The sequence below is a fragment of the Anopheles cruzii genome, chromosome 2 (genome assembly GCF_943734635.1).
Source record: "Anopheles cruzii chromosome 2, idAnoCruzAS_RS32_06, whole genome shotgun sequence".
In the NCBI taxonomy this organism is placed as follows: domain Eukaryota; kingdom Metazoa; phylum Arthropoda; class Insecta; order Diptera; family Culicidae; genus Anopheles; species Anopheles cruzii.
Genome location: NC_069144.1, coordinates 35,296,132 through 35,312,362, shown reverse-complemented (window position 1 = coordinate 35,312,362; position 16,231 = coordinate 35,296,132). Strand labels below are relative to the sequence as shown.

The following is a 16,231-nucleotide window of genomic DNA, read 5'->3' as shown; positions in this document are numbered from 1 at the left end:
AATTCGATTACATTTTTGAATGGCGAATTGGCGAATTGGCGAATAGTAGCTCAATTGACCAAGTTAAGCTTGATCTTAAGCCCAAATTAGCGCTATGCAAGATGTGACCATGAACACAAAACAACAGAAATGTTGTTAAAGGCCTCGGGGCAACCATACCTATTCGCTAAAACAAAAACAAAACCAAACGAAAGCAGTTAAGAACAGCAATTTGAAATCATTTACATATACTCTATGAACACAAAAATACCCAAAATATTCTTAACTAAACCTGACTAAAAAACCTTCCCAATCTTTAAATCGAAAATGAGTTTTTTAAATTGAATATAACAGCTGTACAAAAGATAAGCCTAACAGATTATAAGGAAGCGAATGAACAAACACTTGGCCTTGGACCAACGACGAAGTTAACATCAATGGCAAAGCTGAGAAAGCTAAACAAACAAAAAACTAGAGCAAAACACACGTAAAAGGTTCTTTATGGCACAAACAAATAAGTCTAAAGAGCCTAATAAACTGTTACTGTAATGGCCAATTCTGCTCCCTTGGTCGTCATTGGACGCTTTTAAAGCAACGTGCAGATGGAGAGGAAAAGAAAATTTAAGTCCTTTATCACATTTGCGTGTGGCTTGCAGCAAACACACAGAACGAAGCTACATTTGGCATTGACGACAATTAACATGATGTTCTCAGCCCAACTTGTTTGCGCTAAAGAATCAGAGGCCATTTCCGCCAACCAGCCGCCTTCCGTAATGTGTCAGATGTTTCAGACAAACACTTTTAATTACACAACATTTTTTACACAATAGAAAGATACTGCTCGTACAAGTCTTATGAAACATCGTCCGATCATGTGCGCTTACGGAAGAACGTTGTTCCAAAACGCAGGAAAACCCACAAACATTCGTCGTGGATCGTCGGCCCGAAGACAAACATCTGGCTTGAGCTTTCGCTATTCTTTAACACACACACACATACACGACGTATCTGCCGGAAAATGGGTGCTACCAAAACAAACCCATCGTAAGGAAAACTGCGAGTCTTCGGCAGATAGAGCGGGACCGAGCGATTGAGCCATGGAGAAGGCGCCGCGATAACATGACGCGATGATGCTATCTGTAGCTCAAGGACGCCCAGAAAAACAACGCCAGCTCAGCTCGGCTCAGCCGCCGATCATCGAGCCAACCTGAAAGTGTATCGAAATTCACGGGCCGGACCGTGGCTTGCGTGTGTGTGTGTGTGTCCGTTCACAGGCGCAAGCCAAGCGAGTGGGGCGGTGGCGCAGACTTTTGTTGCGCAGACTTTTTGCGCGTGACGATCAGATGATCGCGAGAAACTTCTCGAACACATGCAATCAGTGCGCCAGTGGTTCAGCCGCGTGGACTTTGGCACTGCAGACACCGCAGCCGAGCCGAGAGAGACTGGCCAATAGACTAGACGGCAAGGCGATGGAGCCTTCAACCGTCCTCAAAACCAAAATGCGCCGAGAGGCTCACGATCAGCAACGATTTGAAACGCACGAAGACGCGTAGAAAAGCGGGAACTACGACGGATTGGCAACGTTGGACAGTGGCCCACTAAATGGACGCTCTAATACCAGAAATGAATTCCAGTTTCCAAACATATTCCAGTATTATGCAAAGGTAAAAGTGTAAATTAAAAGTCACGACGCGGCCCCGTTTAGCACCAATAAAGTTGGGCCTAATCAAACGCGGAAGTCGCTCCGGGGTTTTGTTGTTTCGTTCCCCGCTCATCTGCCAACTGCGAAGAGTTCGACGTACAAACCTGAAGATCACACCTGATCCGCTCTGCGGAGTAAATGAATAAATGCCCCCCATCAACTCGTCCTAAGCGCTCACGCGAGCATCCGGTGCGAGAGACCTCGATCGCTTATCGGAACAATTGCGTGCGATCCACATGATTAGCATCAGACGCTCAACACGACCTGTATGTGTCCACACACATATCCGGAAGACGTGTGGCGAGCATGAAGGTTAGAGGTGGTGGACGTAGAATAGAACCTGTGCCCAGGCGGTGAGTTTCCGCATGCCGCTTAGTAAGCCCCCCCTTTCTGATAGCAGCACAGAGCGACGCACATGGTCAGAAGTGCGAGTGTTCTAATTGTCGCCGAAGTGGACACTTTGAGCGAGAAACTCTCCTGGAAGCTAGCTAACACGACGCGATGTAATCAGTGTTTAATTACACCCTTTCAGGACACTTTTCACGAGCCAAAGGCAAAGGTTGCCAATATACAGCGCCAGCTCTCTAATCTAACACGACGAGCATGAAGTTTTAAATTTTATTCACGACTTGTTGATTGTACTGAAAATTTATTGTAGTTTCAGCAGCATGGTTTCCTTTTTATAACAATAGTGAACTATCTCTTTTCTTTTTAGATAATTCTCACAAAAAATCGAATGTCGCCAATAGAAAAGGAAAGTGTTAGATATAAAACTGGCAAAGAAATGTGCCCTCAATTGCATGTACGAGGTGTGTTCAAAAAGTAATGATAATTTTGCATTTACGCGGGCTACATAAGCCCGATTTTCGATTTTTTTGTGGCGATAAGATACTACACATATCAGAGGTTTATGGTGAACAGTTCGGCCATTTTGAGTAATCGGTCAATTTTTGACAGCTGTTTAGCTTGGACAAGATTTGACTCATCTTCGATGCCGTCTTTATCGCCTAAATCGTATCGTGGCGTCGTCCTTTCATGCCTCCTTTTGGTTTCTGGAACATGAAAAAGTCACAGGAGGCCAGATCTACAGAATACGGTGGCTTTGGTATCATTAAAGTTTTTTTTGGTCAAAAATTCGCGCAGAAACCACGACGTGTGAGCAGGGGCGCGACAGCCAATTTCGGGTTTCCCACACATCCGGACATTTGTGACGGATTGCTTCGGGCGAACTTCGCATAACTTGCAGGAAATATTTTTTATTGACCGTTCTATCATTTGGCAACAACTCATGATGCAACACGACCCTGCAATCGAAGAAAACTGCAAGCAAAACTGTTCACAATCGATCAAAGTAGGCTTTTCGACGTTCACATCTTCTCGGCCCACTGAGAAAAATTTGAAACACCGATAAGCAATGCTTTTGGTCTTAAAAGCTTCACCATAAGCCACAGTCAACAAATCGATTGCGTCCAATCGAATATTTTCGTTTTTCACACAAAATTTTATAAAGATTCTTTGCCATCCATTTTTTGGAAGAGACAAAAATCGAAGATGAGTCAAATCTTGTCCAAGCTAAACAGCTGTCAAAAATTGACCGATTACTCAAAATGGCCGAACTGTTCACTATAAATTACTGACATGTGCAGTAACTTATCGCCACAAAAAAAAATCGAAAATCGGACTTATGTAGCCCGCGTAAATGCAAAATTATCATTACTTTTTGAACACACCTTGTATGTACTTTGCAAATAAGTATCAAACACTTTTTTAGCCTCAGTTTATCATTTGTTGAAGTGCAGTATGTTACTGTAACTTTTGGTGATTTACACTCTTTTCGAAGCTGAATCATCTCTGAAAATCTAGCGACAGATTTTTAAGTTTAGAAAACTGCTGTTCAGAGCATCAAAGATGGCCTCTAATGTTCGATTTTGCCACCAAAGGGCTTAACGTGAAAAAGCAGCAAAATGCTATTCTTAGCGAATACAAGTGATATTTGCTCTCATGTGTTCCATTTCATTCAAAACAGTACACATACAGCATTAGCTATTCTAATTAAAGCAAAAAAAAAACAAATTCAACATAATTGTAGAGACCTTGTTTCCATTTCCCATGGCTCATTCTTGAGGTCTCCCGTTGCGAGCCCCATTTCGTGGCCTATATCGACACTCAAGAGGCCAATACTTAAGATCCGTGAAGTAGCACCTTTTGGAGGGCGAATTTACGCAAGTCGAAATTATACGCCGCTTCCCCATTAAAACCACAGTTTGCGTACACAGTAGATAAGTACGCGCACATGAAGCTCTTCAATTACCCTTTACAATTTTAGGTTGGGCTTGCGTAAGCACGAAATCACCAACCCGATCGGCGTCACAGCACCAAGCACCAATAGAACGCAAAAAAGTCGGCGACGTCGCAGATCGCCAAAAGTCCTGATCAAACCACTGCTGCTGCGTCACTCATTGGAATCCCCATTCCCCGCTCCGATCCGATTCTTATTCAAGGCACGGCTTCAAGCAAGCCATCTGCTTGGGGAGGAAGTCCCCTCGATTTTAACGACGTAGCATCAACCCGCGCACACCGACCGATCGCTGAACAAAAACGAATGGCGACTCTAACGGTTGGATGAATGGAATCATAATTTGCGCGTTTAAACGCGTTTGATCTTCAAATAGCGATTCCTCGCATACGTGAGGGTGTGTTCTGTGTGGAAAGAATATGCAGATAGCAAAAAAAAAACATCCGCAGAGGTGTGTCTGTTGATGACGCAGGACCTTTGTCGGCTCCTCAAGAATGGTACTTCTATTAAAAAAAAAACTCGGGCTGATTTTACCAGCCACGTAACACACAGATTGGTTAACAGTCAATCTTGCGGTGTTATATTTATAAAACTTTGATATTTAAACCAAAAACTGACGTCTTTTCTAAGACTATGCGTGGTCTGAGCACTATTGCAGTGAGCGCTCGGTGGCCTCATTTAAAATGTCAATAACGACGTTAGCCATTGGATCAGATAGTTCAAGCGATAAAACGCATCAAGATAACGTGCTGTTGAAAATTCTATGTTGAAGTTGTACCAACAGCAAACGCACGTAAGATGGAAAGCAAGTGAAGAATCACAAATGCGATATTATTTATTATTATTAATAAAACCATATCGAAAATGGCAATTTACAGTCATTAAAAGCTCTCGAACTATCGAACAACTATCTAAACATCTAGTTATTCGATAATAGAAATAACCAATAACTTACAAGGCTTTCCATTGTGGAAACAGTTTAAGACTCAGTTTTATCAAGAATCAACACACGAAGACTTTAGACATTATCGCTACAATGGTGTCCGTATAAATAAATAACTATTCCGATGGACAGAATGACGTAGACATGGAACGACATATTTATTCTCGTACTTTGTACGTACTGCAACCGATCGTTTGATGAAACCGTTCAATGATGAAACCGTAATCGATTAGTTATTCTAACGAAATGTCATACTCAAGCAGAAAAGGACCTTGAAACGGTGGCGATTTGCGTACGCAGCTCCTGACTGCTGCTGACGCCAGCAGCCCCTGCTTAGGATGCAACAAAGAGTGCACAATTAATCGAGTATATAGATCACATAACAATCTACTCGTCCAGTGACAACACCACTGCACTTGCGGACTGTTAGGGGCTTTGGCCCGTTTGTAACTCGGTAACAGTGTGTAACTATGATTTTAAAGGCTTAACTCGACCCCACGTGCGCGACATCGTACACATCAATCCGTCCGCCAATCGGCACCATCGCGTTCGTCCAGCAGCGGGCACCTTTTTCCATTGCGTCTGTACAACACGCCCAACTGTGAGCTGAATGTATAATTTTCCGCACAAGTTCTACCCAATAAACCACGACTGTACGATGCACTTTCACAACGTGCACCCTCGACAACATTCCAATCGATCCAGTTCCATTTCCTGATTATCGGATAATGGAAGATATAGGTTGGCATCCTGCGAGAAAGATGTCTGCTGGCAACGGACAGGTTGGACTTTGGAACCAATTTGCCGCCAGTCGCTTAAAAGTCATCCAGTTTCGGGTGCCGCGCCAAGTTTCACAGTCTAGTCCACCTTCGGACAGGGCCAGACCCGAAATCATGCGCTGGAATGCCGATCGAGAATCTACGAAGTGGTCCCACGGGACGCGAGCGGTCCCCGGACGGGTTCAAAGTACATGAAATACGGTCTGCCATCGTTAGACCTTTTTGGTTGCCTTCGGTGTCCCTATCGAAACCCTCGACCCTCGATGGAGAGGCTAAAGTGGCTAGCCTGGGCGACAACCAAGGAATAAAGCGCAAAGAGAGCTGAAAGAAAGGCCGTTAATGTGTTATCGCTTTAGCCCTTATACTCTTATATGGTTTTTTTTATTGGAAAAATACCAAGGCACGTCATATTCTCTACGAAGTTATTGAGTCTGTGTTGATTTTACGGAAATTGAAATGAATAATTCCAAATCCAATCCTAGTTAAAAGTGAATGGGTCATTTTTAGCTGCACATTTTTATTGTGTTCTCTCGTAGGCAATTTATTTATTAACGATATTAGTTGGTTCTATGGGTAAAAAAAATCTTAAGTCATGTAATCGTTTTGAAATTTTTTTAATAAAGTTAAATCTACGACGTTTAGTGAAACGGTAAATCCTTTTTTGTAAAAAAAAAACCTATTAAATTTTTTCATAGAATGACTTTCCATGTCTCCAATTGTGGCTCGTCCATTGTGGTGCTGCATCGAATAATTAATAACTTAATAAATTAATTAATAAATAAACAACTAATCTAAATCGTAAAACAACTAACTAACGTTTCTAAAAATGGCGGAAAACGTCTAAAAGGGCTCTCTAAAACATATTAATAAACAATAAAACGAATATTGAACAAATCACTCGACTTATTATTCATTCAAATTTTTCCAATCCCTCATAAATCTGAAGCAACGGACGGAGAGGGAACATCAATCATCTCTCCTCGCATTGCACACCACGGCTACATCACGTGGCGTGACACTCTGACCCGTGCGTCCTTTGCTCTTTCGGACCGATCAGACCCAAAACCGGTCAAAACGAGGTTGATTAACATCGACACGAACCGACGGCTTCCGGGTTGCTGCACATGCCATGCGCGCGATTGGTACACAGCGCCCCGCGTGTGCATCGTGTGTCGGTCGAAAGATCGCCCGGGACGTCGCCGGTCGGCCCAATGATAAGCACCCGCCAACACCATTCCCAACAGAACCACGTGATCTTCTCGTGATCGAAACGAGCCCACATCATGCTCCTGCCCCGCATTGTTACCGATTCTCAAACCAACCGCCCATCGATCCGTCTGCAGGGTTGTCTCCAGGCCCACTGGAACATGCTCCGGTCCGGTCCGTATGTTCCGCCTCGGTTTTGGTTTAATCTATGTGTATCATGGCAAGGCAAGGTTAGGGCGGCACAGCACACCGAAAACCCAAACTCCAAATGCTCGCCCGTGATAAAAGAGACCGAAGGAAGCCTTGGAACGACATAGGAGCGATTGCTGCAAGCATAACCGGTTCACGCCAGTCGCTCTGTCTGTGTCGGTCGGTCTGCGGTCTGCGGCTCCGCTGATAAGGTGATAAAAGCGTCGCTTTCAATCGGTCCCTCCGTGCACCCTCCTCCTGTGACCCTCCCGTCGCTCTTCTCCAGCAGTGGGCAGGGTCAGGTTCTAACGGCGGCGATTCCGGACAGACAACTCTTCAAGGAGATTACGACATTCCCTCGATGCTGCTGCTGCTGTAGTGGTGAAGACTGCGCGCTGACGAGTCGACTCTCGAGCGCGAACGCTTCAGTGTACGAGGAAGGCAAGAGATGAAGGTTGTATCATTACTTCCGTTATTGTTCTACAAGGCGTGAGAACATTAATGGTGACAGTTTGGCCAACTACGCGATCGTTCGACACTCGACATTACAGGCATCACACCACCGTTGCTTGGATCGTTTTTGGTGTTTAAATACAAGTAATCTGTCTGACGAACTCGGCGAACTCGATCTCATGTCTGGCTCATTTGTGGATCAACTCATTTCTGCTACAGTATATTTATAAGATTTATGAACACATGAGGTAAATTTATACTGGAATGCTCCTTTTATTGTAACGACTTTCATAACTATAAATAAAAAAACGTCCGATCCGATTCCGATTCCAATCAAGACCGGCTTCAGCTTCATCGAAACATCGACAGTTGATTAGAAATGCTGCGCGAATGGCATTTCGAGTGGAATGCAACGGAACTGCACACGGATCATATTTTCCGATACTTTATTATCTTGCTCGCCGCGCGTGTTGTTATGACGCACTTTGCGCTCGTGTCGCCAGACGCCGAATGAATTGATTTCGATGGGCATCGCATCGTTTCTTATCGAGATCGAGAAATGTATGCAGCACGAAGAATGTCCACTTGCGGATCTTCTGGAGGCACACTCTAGCAAGGTCTAGCTTTTCGTGCCCCCCATTTGACAACGGTACCACACCGGGGCACGGAGATTCCCGCCAGCACAACCCCCCAAATAACATCATTCAAGCAGTTGACTAGTTTTAAATTCAAAACGGACAAGGTGCTGCCACGACAGTTTTCATCACATACTCGAGCGTGCGACGACCACCCGTTTGACCTTAGTTTTTAATGAGTTGGATAGACAGAGAGAGGCAACGAGCGGGTGTGAGAGAGATTCGTTGGGATGGATTGCAGGCCGTCTCAGCCGTAGCAGGTGAATTAAGTAGTATGCAAAACGGGTTTTTCTTTCGGTAATGTATGAGCGACGTCGTCGATCGGCATCCGTCGCGTGTGGCAAGAGCGCGGGGCGCGGGCCGCCACCTTCAATGGCGTTCGGATCAATCGATTCCGGGGGTCGAACAAAAGACCAAACGCTGCACCAATAAGCCGTCGATCGGCTTGGCCCGTCGAATGGTGATGGTGGCCAACTTATTCAGGCCAACGGTCATTGCGGCACATTGGACATTGCACCAATCCTTCTGCGGCGCCCGCACCCGGGGTGGGGAAATTCAAAACAAACTCCGCCGCACCGCACTCTGCCCGCCGCCGCGCACACACCACCCGTCAAGCGATTCCCACCTCCAGCACCTGTCTTAAGCATAATACCACCACCTCCACAGGGGGACTTCCTTGACCCAAAGCATGCGAGGCCCTTTGCGGCGAGCTGCGGAGCACTACTGCGCGCTAATCTGCGCACACACGGGCACCGCCGTTGGCCGTTGGTCGACGAAAACTCTAGCACTCGGCACTCTAGCAGACGCAGCACTTTGGCCAGTTGGATCGGTGCGTTGATTTCAGCCAAAGTTAACAAGGCAGGTTGAGCCCCATCGCCAGCAAGGCGCAAATGGTTGCATTCGTTCCGATCCGAACCGATCCATTCCCGATCAACGTTCGAAGCGAGGTTAGTTAGAGGTTCTTTCCAGTCCCGTTCCAGTCTCGGCCAGTGTTCTCGTTCAAAGATCAATCGAGATCGAGTTGGTAATTAAATATATTTTCTCTATTTCACTTTTTATTTCTTCGTAACGCTGCATCAGATTCTTCGCACTTGACTTTAACACCGTGTTCCTTTACAGCTAAATTAACATACTTTACAACTGACTTGTGTCCGCGAGAGCGCGAAATCATCATTCTTCGCTTTCGGTGTGAAGATCTCTTCTATTTGCGCGCTCTCTTCCCGCGCTTCGTCCATACGCTTTTTTTTTGCGGGGCAACTCGTATTTTGATTGCGTTGTCTTGTCTCTTTGATATTTATGCAGTATTTTATGCGAATAAAACTCGTATTTGCCCCCCCGGCGCCCTCTCCACGTTTCCTCTTTTCAGTCCACTTGTTGCGATTTGCTCAATCTATTCGTTCCCTTTGTTGTCGTCACTCCCTATCTCTACTTTCCCATGATGCATTTTTATATCATCAACGACACGCTTTCTCTTTTGCCGCTTCTTGCCACTTATGCGACCGTCCGTCCGTCGTGCTCTTGTGTGTTTTTGGAAACTCGCATCACTTCATTTGTAATTCTCTTTCTTTTGCGTTTTGCACCATCATGCCACCCCGCCGCCGCCGTACGGTAACACGGCACGGCGTTTTACTCATTTACTTTTAACGGAATGGGTTACGCATCGTTTGCTATCATATTTAAAGATACTCAGATTGTTACTATTTTCCACCCAACAACGTACCTAAGAATGTTGGTGGTCTCTACGTACCACCGTCGCGAATGTGGCGGATTTGTGTCGCTATTTCTCCCCCCGGCGGCAAAGCGTCAACCTGCGAACAAGCTGATCCAGCCCACACGTGTGCCCCCGTGGGGGATCTTCCCGTTAGAATATTGTTTATTCAAATTTCCACTCGCAGCGCAAAGAGTGACGATGAATTTGAGTGGAAAATTTGCGAAACCCAACAAACAAACCCAGGGCTCTCTGTAGGATATGCTCACAGCGCACGCGCGCCCCTTGCATTCGGCCCGTTTTTCCCTTAACTATCACCGCAAGAACTTAGATTATCCCATTTGCCAGATTTTTATCAAACATCAAAATGAAGCGCATTGTGTGTTCGCGAGTTTGTTTTTTTTTTTATGTATGCCTTTTATCCTACTGCAAGCAGTTCGATTGTGGTGCGCGCATGACGATGATATGACGGCAGGGAGAAATGCAGCAGAAATTTTCCATTCAACAAAAACTACACTAAACTATCGCCCGCAACATCGGCAGAACCAGAATGCATTTTCCGTTTTTTTTGTAATGGAATCCTGAGAAGTGAGTTTAGCAAAGGTTTTTGGTTGGATTATATCCTTCACGATAGCACTCCATTGCTTAACGCAGTGCGGTCGGAGTTTTAGGTAGACTTCTTGGGATGGTTGGTGATGACCGTGCGCGCATGTTCCAGATCGAGGGATATGTTCTGTTTGAAGCGTACTTGAAAAGCGAACCAGGACAATAATAAATAACTATTTTTGTCATCCATATAAGCGGAACATAACTCCCTCTCTCTCAATTGCATATATTTTGATCTTCGAATTGAACATCGGCGAACGAGCATTTGCTGGAAATCTTAATAAACACGTCCAAAGGCGTTTCGATCGTTACGTGTGTGTGTTCTCCATTGAAACAATGGCAACACGCAATGAAAAATATAGAGTAACGCTTCAAGGGGCATATAATATATGACCATTAAAAGTTCTCTGATCCATCCCCTAATGATTAAACACGCAACGAAAGTTTGAAAAAATCTCTCATTGGCGCATTTTTTGCAATAAAATTTACCGTTTGTGACACACGGGTTCCAAACAACAAACCGCACTCCAACGAAAACAGAAAGAACAATCTCTTTCGAAACGCGCCGCTCTGGCAGATAGTGAAACAGCAGAGTAGCTAAAACATGAGACCAAACACACGAATGTTAACAATTTACATTAAATAATTTAGTATGCCATTGGGCACGAACAATTCTTTTCCTACGAGCCCACAACCTATAGCGTGTCCTCGACGAGTCCCAATTGCGAGAGTTGAGATGTCGACAAGCGCGTGGAGATATTTATCTGGAAAACCAAGATCAAGCAGACGACGTGATTTCGGGCCCCCGGCGAAAAATGCTTTTCGTGCAAAAAAAACATTAATTATGTCTGCTTGTCTTGTGAGAAATGGCTCTTCGAATCGGTAGCAATAATGCGACGCGTCACGTCCCTCCTTCTTTCGTTTATCACACTCAAGCAATCACAAACACGTCTTTATCTCTCATGCACACTCACTCATCTCACATGCAAACACACATTGATAGTGATAGGAATTTAACGAACGAAAAGCAAAGTTTTTAGGGGACCAATTCTATCACCACAGGATCGGAAACGGAAAGCAATTTCTCGTAACTTTCTCTCGCTGCTGGAAATCATCATCATAAGGCTAGTAACAACACGGTTCCAGGAGTGGAAGAAAGCGCAAGGAATATGCATCTCATCACTCTATGCTACGCCTTTTTCAAATTGCCGTAACCCGCTCTACTTGCGGCAACTTAACTAGCATTCTCTCATTCTGCACCACTGGCTAATCGCTACATACATAAATCGCTAGAGTGCTGAAAAGCTGCAGATACAATCTCACTGCCGACCTCCTTGAGAGGGACAATCGTCGCAAAACAATCACACGCTGGTGTTGGAGGAGTTGATGGAGGTCTGGGAGTAACCAGCGAGGACGATATCACAGTGCACGAAAGGAAGCAACACGGCGACAGCTGCAGTTCGTCTTCCCACTGCGACCCTCGGATCGTTGTTCTCGGACGTACGTACCGCTGCCGCGACACGCTGCTGGGTTTCTGCGTCTGCACAGTCGCGAGAAACCCTAGACCGGGCCGACGTCACTCTGGTACCGAGTGGTCAAATAGTTGGCCGCTTCACTCATCTGTTCGAGCGACCGGTACAGACCGAGCAGATGGGTGCGAAACTGCTTGGCCAACTCGGTACTCCGGTCCTGCTCCTGATTACCCTCCGATTCGATGCCGGAATCGTTCTCGGCCGATGCTTCGCTGTCGGAATCGCTCAGTGTGCTCGCCGAGTTGGACGACGCCACCGAGACGGTGCTCGGTCGGCGAGCATGTCCCTTTGGCGTACCACCACCGGCCGGTGCCTGTGTTCCGGTGATGCTACTGTCGACCGTCTTTTCGTTTCCCACCGGTGACCCTTCCCTGGCAAGCAGGCTCGCATTGCTGGCGTTCGTGGTACCTTTGTCGTGCACTTTCGACGATGCGGTCGTGCTGCAGCCCATGACGGCCGACTCGTCGACGCTGTCTTCCGCGTCTTGGCGGCCCCACAGCAGATCCACCTTTACCAGCTTCAGCGTGTTGTACAGCTGGAAGAGATCGGACGTGTTGAGCACTTCCCGGATCGAGGCACGGTTTGACTTTTTGCCATGGTGAGCGCCACAGTGCTGTGCTTTCGGCGTTACCGGTAGTGTGTCCGTAGCATCCCCGACCTGTGGTGGCAGAGAAGGTGGAAGAAAACAATAAAACACGTAATGTTTACTCTCGGATCGCGGATTCGTCAAAGCTTCAATGCCACAACTGCCTCGCTCATTTCCTACTTCCGATCATCGGAGGGATCGGAACTTGATAGAACCAATTAGCCTCGCGCACACACGATCCGATGACCGAAACCGTGGGCAGTTCGTCCACTTCACGCACAGACCACGCCGGTTTGCGCCGGTTCGAGCAGAGATCGCTAGCTTTTGGCAAACGAAAAGAGCCATTGCGGAATTAGGATAGTATCACTTTCTATAAATATTATATGTTGCTTCAAAAGAGAGCCACTTGCAGTTCCTACAGACCGGCGTGCAAACTCTTCGTAAATGTGTGTGTGTGTGTGAGCACAGCCTTGTCGGCCGGCCACGTGGTAAAGAGGCATTTGCAAAGCACGCGAACGGTGCACAGTTGGGAAAACGCGAGAATGTTGGCACGAGGGCAGCCAAGTTTAAAAATATCATTGAATCGAAAAGTCACGCTTTGGCGTCATGATGTTCCCTCACCGCCCGTCCGTCCGTCGTATAGCAAAAAATCTGCGACGTTGCCTATCGGGACGATTTCACTTTCATGTTACGCGAAAACATATTTGGGGCCGGGTTAACTTGAAGAAAATGGCAAAGGGAAAGTGAGAAGCGCACAATACGCTGCAAAACCGATCGATCAGTTTCAAATAACACCGTCACATTCTACTGTTTTATAATAGCAGTCATTAAAACAACTTAAATGACGTGCCAAAAGCTTCCCACGGAGCATAAGCACGGAGCAGAGTTAGGAAAACGATCATAAAACATCCATGTTTACAAACGAACAACAAAACGCGGTAAGAAACAACCCCAGGAACACTAATCAATGCCCAGGGCATAAGAAGCTCCGTTCTGTTTTATTGTAAAAAAACCGTTATGGCATTCAAACATCAAACAAAATGCCCATGGGGTACGGGGCCAAGGAAGCAAAGGCTTCCTCCACACTCAATGTGGCCACCAACAATAACCGCAAGAGAAAGGCGAAAATTGCAAAAATAACTGAATAGGGTCACTGAAGAAAAAAATTTAACGTAGCTAGCTGTTAGAGCATCGGCACCATGAACACCATGCAACATTTCAGCGGTCTAGCTTGAATTTTCGCCGTTTTCAAATAAAAACTGTAAAATGTACCCAATTCTCTCCGCGTTGACCTCCATTGTTAACACCCTGTAACTCACAAACGAATAGAACAAACAAAAAACAATGAAAGTGTCATCTTTAAAACGAGCATAAACTTGAAGCTCTACGATCGATACTTCACGAGATATCGATCACTAAAGGGATCTATCATGAAAAACGTCCATGACTTTTTCCTCAACCTGATATTAATCAATCCAATCGCTTCCCTTAAAGTAGTAAAAGAGAATACTTCACACGATGAAAAAAGGTTCATCGGGCAATGCATAAAAAATGAAGATAAAAGTGCAATAAATTAGATAAGCAACAGTTTTTAAAATAAAAACCGGTCATCAGAAACGGACAGCGGATGAGCATAAAACGTTTGAGTCACCGTTGAGTCGCGGTTCAGACCAGAAAAAACCCGCTCCAGCACACCCGCTGATGTCACACAGCCGGACGAATGGGTCTGCTGGAATGCACTTTGCATAAAGTTCCTTCCACTGCAGTGGCCGCGGCCGCTCCTCACAGCAGGAAAGGATCGCAAACGGTGCTCCTCTCCTGGGTGCTGAGATGAGGTCATCAAACCCATTCGTATGGCGGTGGCAAAACATTTTACGACACCCGACCGCCGCATTTTTGTGCGCCATCATTCACTCATCTTTCACTGCTCACGTTCTGCGCAAATTGCTTCGTTTTTTTTCGCAACACTCCAAACCAAGAAGTGCCAATGTTAACAACCCGCCGCGACCCACCATGGCCCAAGGACCGCCCGAGGATGAAGCACCATGTTTTCCATGTTTTTAAGTACTTCCGTCCCATCGAAGCATGTGTGCAATCATTAAGTGTGCAAAACGCTGGCGGTGCCGGCCGGAGCGAAGTGACAAGTGGTGCCCGCTTTGGCGCCCGATGCTGGAAGCAGAACCGTTTCGGCGTCCTCGAGGTAATATTGAATGAAAATTCGATTTCCACCGCACCGTGACTTCCGTGCGCATTAACCGTGCGTTAAGCGAATTTATTCTTTAAGTGCTGTCATTTGTGTTTCTCGGAGGACCAAGAACCAAGGACTGTAGGTTGGCCGTAACTCAACGTCCTTGAAGTCGACGCAAGGCCATCAAAAACATGGCCATCATTTGTTCGAGTCGAGAGCCCATTCCGTTTTGGCTGCGCCTTTACGACGCCAAACGTCGCGAACGCTGCCGCTGAGAGTTCTGATGACGGAGCGTTGATTCGGGCGATCCTCAACGGTGGAAGGTTACGGGTTGTGCCCTTTCCAGATGATCCTAGATTTGTAGAGCGACACGATGTATAACATAAAAATCAAACCGCACTCAAGCGTGACGCGACCCCCTGGCGGGGAGCTCAGGCGCTCGGATCCGTCGGAACTTACTGCCGTCGTTCCCGGAGGAAAAACAGTAAATTATGAAAAATGATTTTTCCATCCATCTCGGGTCGGTGCCGTACAAAAAAAAACCCCAGCGAGCCGTGTGAGACGTGGCTCACGAAATTCATCGCTCCGTGCTCCCGACCATCAGCGAGCATAAGACATAAAGCCCGTGGAAGAACCTCACAAGAACCACACAGCGCCGTGCTGGTTTTGCTAAGCTAATTTTCGGTCCAAAGGCAGGAAAAGAAATCGGCAATGCCACATGAGCAAAAGTTTTATCACCCACCGTTACCGTCGCCAGGACCGCTCCGTTACAGGGACTCGGATTCGGCGGAATTGAATTAACCCGCCGGGGCTGGCCGGCCATTATTTTAAGAAGTTACTTTGGCGTACTTGCTTCGCCCCCTCGGTAGCGCCCGGAGGCGAATTTAATCAGTTCGCTTGGGCCACGTATGATTTAATTTTGAGCCGAGTGGGAGATCTCTGTCATTTCTCGGCTCGAATCGCTGGTGGCCGAAATGGAGCACCCGATGGAATGATTTTCCTTTGGAAATTGGACGCCACCTTCAGGTTCGGTGCTATTCCGACTGAAACAATTCGTGAACCAACTCAAAAAAGTGCCGCATCAACCTTTTTCGAGGCTCGTTTACATATTTTTACATACCGTCTCAAACACTTGAACTTTTACGCCCTCTAGAAACAGCTCGAATTTCTCACCTCGAGAGTCGCTTTTAAGAAACATGACGCTTTCTATGCGCCGTTAAAGTTTTCCCCACCAAGAACCGGGCTTTGAAGAGAGGGGTTGGCCACAAAATTGCTACCACAGGCATCTCGCTGAGACAGCCGATAATGGTCTCCGAAATTAGGCTTATAGTTATTTAATGAAAACTCCAATCCAATCAGCCCACCAGCCCGCGCTGGGGCAAACTTTGATCACGATTAATCCTAATCCACAATGCGGTGCGGTGCCGCG

The 16,231-nt window shown here is 46.3% G+C and overlaps 1 protein-coding gene across 1 annotated transcript; it reads right to left on the bottom strand.

Annotated features, from left to right (window-relative positions):
• Positions 1-9,217: 9,217 nt before the first annotated feature.
• On the bottom strand, positions 9,218-16,000 carry LOC128278952 (uncharacterized). The gene is made up of 2 exons (XM_053017674.1): positions 15,923-16,000; positions 9,218-12,686 (listed from the first exon to the last, which is right to left on the bottom strand). The coding sequence occupies exons 1-2, from the start codon at positions 15,998-16,000 to the stop codon at positions 12,057-12,059; spliced, it is 708 nt and encodes a 235-aa protein (XP_052873634.1). The 3' UTR covers positions 9,218-12,056.
• Between the last annotated feature and the right edge of the window lie 231 nt (positions 16,001-16,231).